Source organism: Emys orbicularis, chromosome 1 (genome assembly GCF_028017835.1).
Source record: "Emys orbicularis isolate rEmyOrb1 chromosome 1, rEmyOrb1.hap1, whole genome shotgun sequence".
NCBI lineage: Eukaryota > Metazoa > Chordata > Testudines > Emydidae > Emys > Emys orbicularis.
In genome coordinates, this window is record NC_088683.1 from 125703426 (window position 1) to 125719562 (window position 16137).

The following is a 16137-nucleotide window of genomic DNA, read 5'->3' on the forward strand; positions in this document are numbered from 1 at the left end:
TGATTAACAATTTTTTTTAACTGCAGAACTGTTTCAGTGAAAAATTGCAAGCCAGACTGCAAGTGATTCAAAATAGTTACTATTTGAAGTCTGTCAGAAGTTGTAGCAGGGCACTTTGCTCCTTGAAGGGCTTGCAGAGTCAAGGAGCAGCAAGCCCTGGCCTAAGGAGAAGCCCAGCAGGCTTGGGAATCAGCAGATGCAGCTAATGAGTGGCTCTGATTCCCACCTGGAAGATATAAGTGGAGACCCAGCTCTGTAAGAGAGAGAGAAGGACAGACAGACACACAAACACTTCCCTCAACAGCCCTGGATGGCTGTAAAAGGCAGTTAGGTCCTATGGTCCCCCTGAGACTAAGAGAGGGCTGTGAACCTTGAGCTACTGGTAGGGGGCAGAGGAACCTGCAGTATCAGTCCAGGTCAGGACTATCACTTTTGTTACCTTTTGACATTTTTTGCATCTGTGTAAGAGAGCCTACCTTGAAGACTAAAACAGAGCTGGGCACAGCTGACTGTTTTGTATCCAAGCTGGTGAACAGATCCAGCAGACTACACTGACCTGTGTAGAAGGAGCTGAGGAACAGCCCAGTTCCTGGTGGGACAAAATGCTGGATTCTGCCACCCTTACTTGTGTTGAGTAATAGCTTTATTACCTGGGTAACCTTGAAGAAATGAATAGGGCTATTTGGTTAGGAAGGTACTACTTACTTATTGGAAGTAAACAGGGAGGAATTTGATGCCAAAATGACCACCATTATTAACATGAGTTTGCAGCCCTTGTTGGGAGTTTCTACAGAGAGGTGACAGCTTGAATGAACCTGGGAACAGAACTGTTTTCTCATATCTAAATGTGATCCGAGGTGAGATATGTTGGTGAGTATGTGGGGAATTTTGCACTGTCACTTACCTGTGTGTGTGTGTGTGTGTTCTATATCTAGATAGATAGATATAGATATATAATGTTATATTGGTGCCCAACTCTAATAATCTGGACTTGTTTTGTGGAAAAGCAAAGTCTCCAGGGCTCCCAGTTGAACACCTTCTATAAGTACTACATTTACTAAAAGAAAATGCCCCTGTAGATTCCACTGCAGTCTCTGCTCTTCTCCTCTGGTCTCATGCTATCATTAGAAGATTGAACAGAGTCTGGTCCAAAGCCCCCAGAAGTCAGTGAAAGTCTTTTCACTGATATCAATTAGCTAGGGATCAGGCCCTTAGAGAGTAAATTCATGCCACCGTCTCCTTATTAGTTTGTTACCCCTAAATTCTTGCAGAAGGTGAGAACTTTGCTAGTCTTTTCTGTGTGTCCATTCTTGCCCCAAAATGCAGCTTTTTGTCTACTATCCATGGAAGGGGTTTGGCTGTTTTAACTCTGCTCATGAGAAGGACTTAGCTTTTAGCAAGCAAAGAAACTCAGGAGGTGAGCATTTTCATGCTGATTTGGAAACTAGTTATAAGACTACAGTCAGGCGCTGTCATGCCTGGTTATGGTGAGAAAACAACAATGCCTTTCTTGATAAGGGAAAAAGGAAAAGTCTTGCACAGTCAAAATTTTGACGTACAATTTAAATCATCTCTACATCCTGTGGACTTGGAGCTGTCAAAAAGGCAAAGCCTGCATTTGAATGGAAAAGCTTTTTATTTCTTTAAAAAGTGTACCAGCTATAATTATCCATAACTATGCAGGCCTGTTTTAATGCTGTTTTATAATTACAGGTCTTAATGCTAGATTATACAAAGTCATTTATAAATAGTCAGAACAGAAGGACTTTGGAGTTTTTTTAACCTGTAGATTGCTGTAGGTTGTGGCAGCTGACGGGATTTTGGCTGTATATATATGGTGTTAGCTGTGTAATGATTGATGAATCCCTTAATTAATTCCCCAACAAGTTAAGATTTACAGTCTCGTATCTTTTCTCCTGACACATCTGTGTTTGTCACTTTTAAAGACGTGGATAAGCCATTTCTTCAAAAGCCTTTGTGGATATCTGAAACATTTCTGGGGTATTTTGCTGAATGTAACAAGATTAGAGTTTCATAATTTTATGGCATAAGCGATTGAATTGGGATTGATGTTGGTTATATACCAGAGGGCACCATCTCCTTGAATACTGGCTGCCTCTGTGGATTTATTTAGGGTATGCAATTACTTATCAAACGATCCAAAACCAAATGAACAAATTGAAATATAGTGGGGGACTTTTAAATGGGCCTCTGTTTAAAGGTGTAGCCTGTTGAAAGACTGTTTTCCATGCACTAAACTCAAATGTATCTAGAAGAAATTAACTTGTACTTTTGGTGCACTGAAGTGGTTTGACTGGAACCAGCACTCCCTGCAGTGGAGGAGAAAGTGTTGCATTTGGATGCAACATAGCATTTATTCTTTTAGAGGAAAATCCTGGCCCTATTGAGGTCAATGGCAAAACTCCCTTTGACTTTTAAGACTGAAATCCTGATGTGATTCATCGACAAAGAATAAATGATAACTAGAGGGAGAGTGAATGGACAGGTGGAGCTGAAGGCAAGAAGAACTTACCGCTGTCAGATAGCTCACATGCATAGTATAGTATAGATCATATTTTGGCCTACCATGAGTTAGAAGAATAAGATTTTGCTGAACTAAAAATATAACTATTGACAGCAAACTTATTTGTTTACTTGATGAAAAGATAGATCTGCTAATTGTGTCTTCTGCATTCCAAACCAAGATACATTTCCTAAAAGAACAGGGTCCTCTTAAGTGAATTAGTAATGGGTCTGGACTGGAACATCAGATCTAAATCCTCAGTTGCACTTCAGTCTTTGGACAAATTCAGATCAAACATGGATCCAACTCAAGCCTATCTGTACAACTAGCTGAAAACTGAATCCAAATGCACATGAGCGTTGGGGTGCGAGTGCAATTCTGAACTTTGTGGACTCAGGTCTGTGTCAGAAAATTATTACCATATTGCTTTGTTTTGTGCTTGTATTGGGTGAAATGAATTGGTGATAGGCAAAAATTCAGTTCTGATTCAACTCTTAACTACCTGTGGTTATACTATTATTTTGACCAAATTTTGTCTTTGATACAATGCACAGAAACATATTGATTTCAAAGAGAGGTGTGCATCGAAGCTCAGAATTTGGTCCATTATTTAGCTGTCTTTACCAGCTACGCCTATTTCTTGCTCTCAGTATGAACACACAGTTTACACTGGTATAACTGAGAACCGAAGCTCAGAGAAGTAACGGCTAAATATTCAGCTGGTGTAAGTTGATGTAACTCTCCATTGGTTGAGGGTTTGGCCCAAGATGGTTGCATTTTTGTGCTGTATCAGTATATTCTTTGCCACACCTAATTTAAAAAAAATGGTAAGGAAAAGAATAGACCTGGTAAAAGAGCTCAGTTTTTGAGCAACAAGGTTATCAATTTAACCATTTTTCTTTGTATATTATATATAACTAGAGCTCAGGTTTACTTGTATAAAGGATATGGGAATCTCACTTAATACCTAGCATTAGCCCAGTAGGAAAATGAAGATGTTCAAAATGTGAAGGGGGGGGAGGGGAGAGAGAATTCAAAGATATAAAGTGTGGGAGTCTTTAACATTCATAATAGGGACCAATAAAGCTGAGGAAATAATGAAAAGACTAGCAGTGAATGAATTCACCTTGTCATGTTGTTTTCAGCCCATGAACCTATCAGAACAATTTGATGCTTTCTGCTGCTACACCCTCTAACGTTTTCTGCCCTTTAGGATGGGGTTTCAGGTTGGAATAGTTTTAATGTTTTGCCTTTACTTGTGTGAGTTTCCTAGATATATGTAGTGAAAAAGTAAATACTATTCTATTGTACAGGATTGGTGTTAAATACTAAAGATGGTGATAATATTATTACAGGGCCAAATTGTGATAATATTATTACAGGGCCAAATTGTGATGATACAGTTTGGCCCTGTAATAATATTATCAGATTTACATTGGCTCAAGTAGAGGGTAGGACAGAGCCCTGCAACCAGTAAGACACAATCCAACCCTGAACTCCCTGTTGCACGTGATAAGTGTGTAGAGAGTGTACCTCAGAATGGTGCAGCTAGTTTCCTGTGTGTGTCCTACTCAGTCTCCAAGCCAGTGAAGACTGGAAGCAGGACCGTGGACCCACCTGCTTAACTGTCACTCTTGCATTAGGATGGGTAGGACATGAAGGGAGCAGTCCTTGCTCTCTGTCAAACACTTATCACAGTTGCTACTGCTACTGTGACTGGACCTTATAGTGGCTGGGCAAAGTAGGAGAGAGTTTCTTGTACCCTCTCCCCTTTGCACTGTGGTTCAGAGTCTGGCCCATGGTGTTATGGACCAAAAATATAGTATTCTGTATTAAAAATAAATAAGAATGTGTCACCTATCTCTTCTCCACTCCCTCCCCTTCTTTATATTTTCCTGTAAGAACTTAAATTGTTCCCTTTGGAAGCAGTGGCCAGCAGGAGGAGGTGATGAATCCTGGCAAGCTAATTGAACACTGTAGTGGGAACCATATATTCAGGAGTGGAGCTCATAGAAGAATTTTGAAATGCTCGTCAGATTCCCCTCTCCCTACTACACAGTGGAACTGTGTGACCTCATTTGCACTTATTCTATGTTAACACCCGTAAAAGTTCTTCACACAAGTTGGGTACAGAGTATATGGAAGAGACCCTCATTTCAGATCAGGGATCCTAACTGTGGATAAAAGGGTCACAATGTATATTGCTGTGGAGAATTTTGACAGTAGCTTACAGTATTTTTCCATGGCATTAGCTACATTAAAATCTAGGGCCTACACTTTCAAAAGTGACTAATGTTTTTGAGTGCCTCAATTTTCAGATGCCTAACTTGAGACACCATAAAGGGCCCTGATATTCAGACAGTAAGACTTCCTAAAAACCCAGGTTCTTTTTAAGGCATCTAAAACTGAGTAACCAAAAACAGGCACTCAAAATCACTTTTGAACATTTAAACATATGTTTCTGTCTCTTCTACTGCAGAATATGAATAACTCACATGGATTCTGCAGCAGGGAATTAGGGTCCTGGGACTTCAGACATCTCAGCTAAGCATAGAGTACTTTTAGCAAGAGTCTATCTGATGAACTCTGTCCATATGCATATGTTTCTGAGCAAGCATGCAGATTGTGCGAGTCTAGAAAACAGAATTCAGGTGATGAGATATAGTGCTAGCCTATTGGAATAAGACAAACAGAGAAAATACAGGCTGTTTCTCTACATATAGATAATAGAGGGTGTTCAGATGGACTGGAGATATGCAACTAAGTGTAGGTTCTGTGGGTTTTTTGCGGGGGTCTGAGTTCTTAATATAATCTAATGTGGCTTAGGGGGCAGAACTCAAAATGAGATCATTAAAAGCAAAATAAGTCACAACAAAGGACTGTTTAAAGTTGCAGTTTGTTTTCAGACCCAGTTGACTGCCGCTAAGAACCATTTCGTGCTCAATATGCCAAATCGTATGGACATGCTTCACATCACAGCAGCCCCACATGTGGTGCAAGAGGCTGCTGGACTTTTGAAACACGGGTTTTAACTGGGAAGTGTAAAAATAGGCGTAATTAGAATCATAATTGCTACACTTTGGAGAAGAAGCAATCTTCTACTATTCAGTTCAGCTTCTCCATATAACTTTTATTTACAATCTTCACTTTTCTATCTCATGAATATCCATTTTTCATTAAGTAGTAGTATTGTTCTTAGTAATATAACTGATTTATTTGTCTCCCCCCCCCCCCCCCCCGATTATATCCTGGCTGAATGGGTTCCTGCCCCTAAAATCAGTATTTTCTTGCTTTTGATTCCATTCCTTACAACAGATGCCTTTTGTTAGAACACAGGTCCGTTATGCCACACACAAGCCTTGGTTTTCAAGAACAGTGGTAAATTAATTAGTGATGGCAAACCTCAGAAGGTTTGGGTAAGTCCCCAATGTTTGGATACTTATCTGGAACTCTCTGTTCTGAAAACCAGGTTGGAAATTTCATGGGATTGGGCTATCTTGTGAGCTTTTTATTACTGCTTGGTTTGGATGGAAATACCATGATGAATATAGCTTTTCTCATTATATTTTGATTTTTCTGGTCTCTTCTGAAAACAGGAGATGCAGAAGGATGTGAAAGTTAACAGAACTATTTTGTGAAATTTTTTTAGGGGGGCCCAAGTTTTGAATGGAAGTTTGGGTGTGGTTTTCTATGTATGTTTTATGTGTGTGTTCTATGTATTCTGCTCTTACGATATTTCTGATGCAACTGTAAATTGGAAGTACAGGATATCTTGCCAGATAATCTTCATTCAATCTTTAGAACCCAATTTTTGTAGTGTTAAGCAGTTTAGATAGTTTAAGCATCTAAATGTTTAGAGGCTTATAAATACCAGACTTGTGAACCTTATAAGTTTCTTCCAACAATACTATAGTTTACCCTTCACTTTGATAGGTGGTTTTAGAAACACACAAATTTTAGCTTGAAAGCAAGATTTTTTTTTTTTTAAATTTACTTTACTTTCTTGGATATCATTAGAACAAAACAGATTATTGTCCCTTAAAAGCTAAGTTGATGCTAGTTTGCATTGGGAGACGATCCATTTTCTATAGGCTCTTGCAAAATGTAAAACTAGATGGGTATTTTTAAAAAGGAATTGCATTTCATTATACAGTCTTCTTAGGTGAATTTTCATGTTTAAGAAGCCGGAGTAAAAGAGAGTGCTGTATTAGTGTATTATTCTCACAACAAACAAGCATTGTTCTGTTGCTACCTGCTTGGCCATTGTTCCTGATTGTGTATGCTTTGCAGTGGTATTTGGATGGTTTCCTGCTCTCTGCCAGCACAAAAAAGGCATTTCTGTTACAATGGCCCCTAACCACACAATGACGGCATTAAGGATTTATTTGGAGGTTTCATTATTTTCTCCTCTTTTGTTCCTTCCAGGATGTCTTCCAAGCGACCAGCCTCTCCGTATGGGGAAGCAGATGGAGAGGTAGCCATGGTGACAAGCAGACAGAAAGTGGAAGAAGAGGAGAGTGACGGGCTCCCAGCCTTTCACCTTCCCTTGCATGTGAGTTTTCCCAACAAGCCTCACTCTGAGGAATTTCAGCCAGTTTCTCTGCTGACGCAAGAGAGTTGTGGCCATAGGACTCCCACTTCTCAGCACAATACAATGGTAGGTTGGCTCATGGTCTATTGTGCTTACATCCATTCTTTGATTTGTGCGTCTACAATAGCTTGGCATCCAGATATGCCCTTTATACAGTTCAGAGTCACACGTACAGCATATACTACAATAATGTGACAGCTTTGACCTAGCTGGACTGCCTTCCACCCCCACTGCCAATGCTAAATCATTCTGTTAAGGATCAAACTCTACTTTCGCTCCCCTCTGTTTGTCCATTTATTTTAGCGCAGAGGGCACTAAATTTTGCTCTTAATTACAGAAATCCAGAGTGTATCTGTTCATTTACTTGTAGATACTCTGGATTTAGAGCTCCATTAGTGATAGCAATATTTTGCCTAGCATGTGGAATATAATGCATACATTGAGGTCTATGCAACATCTAGGCACAAGAGGGTGAATGAAGGATAAAATAGAGCAACAGAGACTTGACTTTGGATTTGGTTGTTTTTAAAAGTTGAAGTTGGATCTGCTGATGTCTATCTTGCACACGGTGGTTAATTATGTGTGAATTTGCTAATTTTCTTATTGCCAGCCTTTAACATCAGGAGACCGTGGTTCAAATCCTCACTTAGAAAGAAGCCAACATATTTGTACGTATGGGTGTTAGTTTACACTTCCCCAAACCAACTCATGGACTTTGATCCAATTGACCAAAATTAGCAGTTCATTGGAGGCCCAGGACTGTCCTTATTTAAAAACAAACCAAAAAGCCCATTCCCATGTTCCACTCTGATACTGCAGTCTCATTAATTGTAAGTTGACATGTTTGGACCATTAGTTTAGAATATTATAATACATTTTTTTTTATAGAGGTAGAAAATCAGGGGGGTATTTAAAACCAGGGCTGAGGTATATTGGCAGAGATCTATGCTAGGAAGATGTTTGCACAGCACTTACCTGTGAAAATGTGACTAACTTTGCTTTAGTCTCCAGCTTTCAGGAGGGCTAAATTCACTCTAAATTTTACTTTAAATAAAGCTAATTTTGGTCCAGTATATCTGAAGACTTTAAAAAAAAAAAATGAATGATACAGTAAGTGTCAGTTTATGATCACAAAAGCCTGCAACAACTCCATAGTGCTATTACAGCTGTGCAACAACCTCTGCGTTAAAAAGCCTTAGATACCCCCGCACCCTCCCTTTTTGAAAAAGTGAGTGTGTTTTCACTGGAGCTGCTTTCCTAGATGAAAAAACTTGCTTATCTCTTTCCCTTTTTTTCTTCCATTCAATTCTATATTGCTCTCTTATAACTTAAAATTGAAGAACAACCTTGTGGGGTAGATTGCTCAGGGGTGTGATTATGCTTTTTTAACTTGTTTGCTTCTGATCCTCCACCACACGTGCTGTGCAGATGTTATTCATTAATGTGCCATTAAAGTCAAAGGAACACTGAGCTGTACTGTCGTATGGGCTATGCTGTATTTTGGCTTGGTGTGAGATCTTGTCTTAAAAAATTTTCTTTGGCATTATAGTTTGGATTTTCAATCTTGTACAGCACCTAAACCCAGGAGAGGTGCTTTCTCAAATATAAAGTCCTTTTCCTGCTGCCACTGAATTCAGAGGTGCCTTCCCAGTAGTGGAGGACCAAGCCCTAAATGAGTAAATATAACTTGTCCTCTAAGGAGCCCAGCAAGTGTATTCTATCTGGACATTGCTGGAATATTCAACCGTAGTTTAATTGACTGACTTGTATTCTTATTCATTCATAGGATTTTTTTATTTTTTAAGGCTAGGATGGTCCAGAATGGTCCTCTGTTGTGACTTCCTGCATGACATTGGCCTTAATTGAACACCAAAACAACGTACTGTATCATCTAATAATACTTATATATTGCACATTTCAGACTGTTTTGTTGTATGGAATGTATTGATAGCATGAGCATTTGAAGCAGTTTCTTCTTGTGTGTGCGCACAGGGGTGAGGGGTTGTTTTTTCCCCCTGACATATGTGAAAGAAGTGCACTTCAATCACTGTGCATGAAGTAGATCAGTGTAAATAAGCAATATACATGTAATATGATCCCTTTTCTCTCCCTCTGTCCCCCTCTCCTCCCATCTTTAATATCCCACAGAGTAAAAGCATGAACACAGAGCTCTGACAACTTGTAGGTGGCTTTAACTTGTGTGATCAGCACTTACTGGATCCATTCCCATAGAGTCTATTCACCTTGGCAGCATTACAAGGGTCATTTTTCCACTGCTTGAACTGTTCCTATCTGATCTGGTACTGTAAATCCAGGTGCACACACATACGCAGTGCAGTCCAACACTGTTTTATCAGGAGAGCGCTAGCAGCCTCATGCTCCTTAACAACTTGTGTACTACACGGACTGATTCCACTAGTAATCCTGGCATTCTCATTTTACAGCTGTATGATGGCCTTCACAGGATATACCTTTTACAGATCTCGCCAGTATATTATAGGTAGGCTTGGAAGGATTCATTTTTTATCAGTAAATGTCACTTTCAACACACACACACACACCAACAAGAAAATATTTCCATTAGTGATTATCAGAATTTACAGCGAGGCAGAGTAAGAAAGGTGCAGCTTGGGAATTTATTGGAGTTTGATTTGAGGATGTTTACTTGATATATTTTGACATGTGATGTTGACAATTTGTGTTTTTAACAGTTTATAAAGCTTTAACATTTTGATTCTCAATGTCTACTGTCACTAAATAATTGTCTGAACCACCCCTCCATAATTTTGTGCAACTGTGGGAAATTTAAATCAATAAAAATATCGGTTTAGTTTTAAGGATTTTTTATCTGTGAAAATTAAATAAAAATCAAATTCTGCCAAGCCTAATAAGAAGGCACAACCAGACAACACTGGGCAGGCATCTAGCCAGTCTTAAGCCCATGTCATAAGGCACTCCTACCTCATTGCATCCCTCATGAACAAATTTGTATGCTGTCTGCTTAGTCTCTCAACGGGCACCTCATGAGGGACATTCATGGCTCTGGAGAAAATAGGTATTTCGGTATCAAGAGGTCCCCAGGTCTTTTTACACTTGGTCTACAACCTGCTTGCAGCTTTGGGGACAAAACCAGCAGAAGTAAACCCAGAGCTAAGCCATCCAGAGCAGGCAGGAAATTGTCCAGGGTTGCACCATCAGCCATTGCTGTTCACTGCACTGCTCCTCTCCTTATGCTCCATTGCCCAACACCTGGTTATGGAAGAAGAATAGCAAAGAAACTCAGAGTTGGAGAACCACCTAGGGAGTAAGGAGCCTCTTGGCGTGCCTCATCCTTCTACTTATCACTCACTGTTGCATCTTCAGTAGGGGTTGAATTTTTCCCTTTATTTGATAGGTCACTCTCACCTGGGCTTTCCTTTATAATTCCCAGCGGCTGGGACAGGGGGGATGAGGGGAGGTACAGAGACTTGGTGGGAAGAGAGGAAGGGCAGGCACCCACCTCCAGGCTGGGAAGGAAGTTCCTATCTTCTTCCAGGCCCATTCCAGCTCCTCTGGGTCCCACTTTTGCTTCTGTCCGCAACCCCCAGCATGTGAGAGTTTTATGTGCAGGCGGAGCCTGCAGAATATTTTCAATGTAAGGGTGCTAGGCCCCCCCCCAATTCCCCTGATTCCACTGCCCCTGAGCTGGGCTATCCTAAGACCTGTGAGATGGTGAATCATTCCAACAGAAAGGCCATTGGAGAATCTACCTGACCTCAGACTTTCCTTGGATTTGCCTTTCTGAATAAGAGCAAGCCCTGTTACTCTAGCCCATGTCCTGGAAAGTCTTGTCTCGGAACTTCAGTGCAGAGACATAGGTCCAAAGGACAGGAAGGCAGAACCCCAGAGAAGGAGGGAATTTTCTAGATTCAGTCAGATCGTCAGAGGAGTTGGAGAGCTTCATCGCCGTATCTTCTTTGGAATTGAACAATACATCTGAGAGGCAGGGACATAAACCAAAGAAAGTTTTGCCTCCTTCTCAGAAAAAGCCTATTTCAAATTTACTCCTGATTGAGGAAGAAACTAGCCATATAGTTCTCCATCTGCCAGACATTTTTATCCGGATTAGGAAGATCCCAGAGAAAATGACAAAAATCCTGGTGACTTGAAAAAGAAAATCCAAACACATTTTTCCCAATTAAAGTAACTGTAGCCAAGAACTGTGAAGGGTGGATGCTCAGGGAAAAAGCAAGAAAGAAATAATTCTAAATATGAAAAGTCTGGTCCATGCTCTTGAAAAAGGATAAACTGTCAGAATCTGAGCCAAAGGCTCAAGAAAAGTAAGTACAAGACCAACTCTTTGCCTTAAAATATATAAAGGCTCTCCTTAGAAAGTTAATAGCAGGCCCAGAACTAGCCTTAGTTGAAATGCACTGCAGGATTAAACTATGCATTTCTATCTCTTTTGAAGACTCCCCCCATTCAAAGATACAATACCCTAATATAACTGGTAGCATTTGGCCCTTCTCTGACAAACGTTCTGGGATTTTTGATTTAATTATGATTGATCTGCCTCATGTTGGCATATGCATACATATAAAGTGCCCTTGTGTCATCTTCAAAGTGTAGTAATGGGAACCAGCAGTGACCACAGCAGTCTTCTAGATATAAGAAGTGGCAGGATTCAGAGTATAGTAACTGATAAACTATACTGTGAACATTTTGATGATCATTCTCTAGAAGGGTAAAGGCTATTTCTTGCTGAATATTGTTCAAAGATTAGATGAGATGTAAAATCAGAGTTCTGACCTCTTGTTGAAAGATCCTTTGGCAAGAGCAGGGGTGTTTGTGCCATTGTCCTTGTCATATTCCACTCTGGGTAACTACATTTGCCAATCTACATTGCCTCTGCAGTTTCAATTGGATCCAGTACTCGCCTTAAGTTTTTGATTTAAATTGGCTTGAAATGTTGCTGTACATCGTTAAATACTTTCAGTGTTTGACCCTAGAAGTGACTGTGTTCAGTGAATTAAGTGATTCCTGCATAAGTGGAAAGTATTTTGAGAAGCTTGGATGATATTAAGAATCAGAATAATAAAAAGCTTAGCCTGCACATTGTTTTGTGCTATTCCTCCATTTGCTCAAAAATAAGAGATTCACCAATACTCTGTTTGAGTTTTGCCTTTATGCATACATCTTGACCTACACTTTGCCAATAGATCAGTGGTTATACACACATTTTTTTGAATGTTCTTGGGCCAAAATAATGTACAACCAGAGCACAGAAGTTGTGGGGAGGACATGTGTGTAGCTTTTTAAAATGTCAAAATAGGATCCTAATTATACTGTGGAAAATAGTTTTTTTTAAAGTACTTTTAGAGACATTTAAATTTCCAATGTACCTTTCCAAGCTTAGGATAAGTTATTGTGATGGTACAATGCACAGTGTTGTGAACACCAGTGCAGTTATTGTGCCTGCTCTAATAATGAGAATTTCATTGTTTGGGGAGAGCAGTCTCCTACACTCTAGACAAAAGTGTAATTACTTTTGAACAACGAGGAATGTGCTCAATTTAATAGCACGGAGAATAGATTCACAAAGATTCAGATAAAGCTAGCTTAAAAGCCATATGTGCAATGTGGCAGTATGAAATTGTAAGTAGGTAGCATGATTACACACACACACACACACACACACACACACACCTACTTTCGCAGTTTAAGGTATAAACTGTTGTTTCTGTAAGAACTGGACAAGTTTATGTGAACAAGGCCAGTTCAATTAAAAAAAGCAAAAATGGTGATAAATTTGCATCTTTCTGGGGATTTGTTTTATTTTTTTTTCTTTTCTTTTCTTTTTCCTTTTCCTTTTCTCCTTCCTCTTTTTATGAGAAATTGATACCTATCATAGGATGAAAATACACTGTTACAAACATTGCATTATAAATGTCATCACAAAGTAGCACATGAAAGCTGTTTCCATAGATATAATTCTAGGTTTGTATCTTAGTTTGATCTTTTCAATCTTTACACTTGCATTGTTTCAGAAAACTACCCCTAGGCTCTCAGGAATGAGGACATGTGAAGAAGAATCAGCTAAGACTGATCAAGTAGCTCGTGAAGTTATACAGTACAGTCCTTGTTCTAGACAATTCCATTTAATCCACAGGGTCCAGTAGTGAGAGGGTTAGGGAAAGCTTTGGGGCACTTCACATGTACAGCACACAAAGTATCACCACTGTATTTAAGTTACTAGCCTCTGACTGTCCTCTGTTATAAGCTGTATTCCTCCGTTTCTCTTCATTCCTGCCCCCATTTATTTCTGTACATACTGTCTATTCACAGTTATATAGTGCTTTACAAACGGCAGTGAATTAATTATCACAACACCTTCATGAGGCGGAAAGTAAACCAGATACAATATCTCAGTTTTTCAGATGAGGAAACTAAGGCAGAAATTAAGGCAATGGAGGAATTGAGGCACAGGGTTGGTACATAGGAGTCCCTTGTGCTTTGTCCACCAGGCCATATTGCCTCTTTGTTTATCAAGTTGCCCCTCTCTGTGTATAGTGGTCACCTAAACTTTGTAGCAGATGTACTATCCTAGCAAAAATAATTGGCTGAGAGGCAGTCAGGTTGAAATCTGAGGTGGCCCATTGGCAGCAGTCTGTGAAGGAAGCAACTCCTCCCCAACAGCTGTGAATTGGTCTGGGGTCCCATCTCCAAAGCAAGGGACCTAGGGCTATGGTTTGATTAGGCACCAAAAGGCCTGTCTGCGTCTCTAGGAGACAATAAAGGACTCCTGATTAGAGAGGGAAATCACTATAGGAAAAAATTCCAATGATCACTTTCAAACAAAAGGGCTAGAAATGTACTTAAAATGGTAAATATAAGTAGCTGAAGCCAACCTTGATATTTATAGGTTCTTTGAAAATTTTCTGGAGGGGTGACTTCAGTTTTCATGGACACAAAATCAGAGGGGCCTTTGTGATGCGTGTGTGTCTTGGAGGGATGGCAGGTTGGTGTTGAGGAGCATCTGAGGCTGTTTACGCTCGCACTTTCGTTGGCAAAACTTTTGTCGGTCGGGTGTGAAAAAAACACACACACACACGGCTGTTTCACAGACAGACGTGCCGGTGTGGACAGCACTATGTCGGCGGGAGACGCTCTCCCATGACACAGCTACTGCCACTTGTTGGGGGTGATTTAATTATGGTGGTGGGAGAGCTCTCTCCTGCCGGCATAGAGTGTCTGCACAGGAGACCTGTATCTGCCGTGGTACAGCTGTGCTGCTCTAAGGTCTGTAGTGTAGACCTAGCCTTAGTGTAAAGCACTCATTTTTAATAGATCCATTTGAAATCAGTTAAGCAGAAAATAATCACCTGAAAAGTAAACACCTTTGTTTTATAGAAGCAGTGGGAACCCATATGTATCCATTGTTTGCAATTGTAGGCACACCTGACCTTCAATTCAATGACTTAATATTAGTAAAGCTGTCATTTAAACTTCTCACATAAATACTAGCAGACACCTGATTCATTTAGATAGCTGAAAAATTATACAGATACGAGCTAGGTACAAACATGCAACTTGAAGTCCTTAGGAATAGTTGAGCCACCACCTGTGAAACAGATCTGTCCCTTTCCTGGATGGTGACAGCCAACGAAGAATAATTAGGCACACTACTAACAGCAATTATCAACACCTTCCAAGAAATAAACCTTCCAACCTTCCTCGAAATAGAAGCAGCAGCCCTTCCAGTTGTCAAAAACCCAACCCTGGAAGCGGACAACATCTCAAATTAATGTCCTATGTCTAACATCCCATCCCTTGGCAAACTCATTGAGACTGTAGTGGCAGCCAAGCTCCAGCAACACATGACATCTATTGGTAACCTAGGTGCTTCATACCAGGGCATGGAGAAAGCTCTTGTGGCACTGAAAGATAATCTTTTCATGGCAATGGATAAAGTGTCGTGACCTACATGCACGACTCAGCTGAAGTAGATGGTACAGCACTATAATGGCTCCAATCATTCCTTTCCACCAGAGCCCAGAGAGTGGTTATGAACAACAGCTCATCTTACCCAAATCCATCACCTGTGCGATCCTGCAAGGATCTATTCTGTCCTTCCTTCTCTTCAACAGCTAGCTGAGTTCACTTAGGCCAGGTCTACACCCAGCCGCTAGTTCGGCGGCTGGGAATCGAAGTTCTGGGTTCGATTTATCGCGTCTGGTCTGGACGCGATAAATCGATCCCGGAAGTGCTCGCCGTTGACTGCGGTACTCCAGCTCGGCGAGAGGAGTACCGCGGAGTCGACGGGGAGCCTGCCTGCCGCGTGTGGACCGCGTCTGAACCGCGGTAAGTTCGAACTAAGGTATGTCGACTTCAGCTACGTTATTCACGTAGCTGAAGTTGCGTACCTTAGTTCGAATTTGGGGGGTAGTGTAGACCAGGCCTTAGAGAGACAGTGAGACAGAGTCTTCAGTGCCAACACTACTCCTGGCACCCGGCTGTACATCTTATTTTCCACAGACACAGCCAATGCCATCTCACCATGTTTAGAGGAGATTATCATCTGGGTGAGGATTAGGTGCCTCAGACTAAAACTGAGGAGAAGTCTGAGGAGATGCTGATGAAAAAGGGGTAATGCTTTTAAGAACTAGCCAGGAACACTGAAGTTCTCTGTCCCAGGTCATCTAAACCTTGGGGTCCTGTTTCACTCATCATTACAGCTAGATGACCAGACAGCTCCCATTGTAAAAAATGTGGAAATCCACCTTTAACATGAACAAAATTTCTTCCCATTTCCCCAGATGATGAACTGGCCGCAGTAATCCATGCATTCATCACCTCCAATGCATTTACTGCTAGCATTACACAAAACTTTTCTCTGCATTAGGCCCATTTCTGCTCAACCCCTTCTTTGAAGACCTTACTTGATAGACTGTCTCAGTAAAGACCATTATCTAACAGTGATTGTTCCGAAGCACCTTCCTTTTAGGAATTTCCCTGCAATCTAATCCGAACGTGTGACTCTTTA

The 16137-nt window shown here is 40.6% G+C and overlaps 1 protein-coding gene across 3 annotated transcripts in view; it reads left to right on the forward strand.

The window, feature by feature from the left end:
* The first annotated feature begins 6950 nt into the window (after positions 1–6950).
* Positions 6951–16137, forward strand: part of SOX5 (SRY-box transcription factor 5) — a 306808-nt gene continuing 297621 nt past the window's right edge. For 2 of the 3 annotated variants that reach the window (XM_065405070.1, XM_065405085.1), the window contains exon 1: positions 6951–7181. In XM_065405070.1, coding sequence (XP_065261142.1) covers positions 6951–7181 — 231 coding nt within the window. The remainder of the gene's footprint in view (positions 7182–16137) is intronic. The other variant, XM_065405079.1, reaches the window with a different exon arrangement.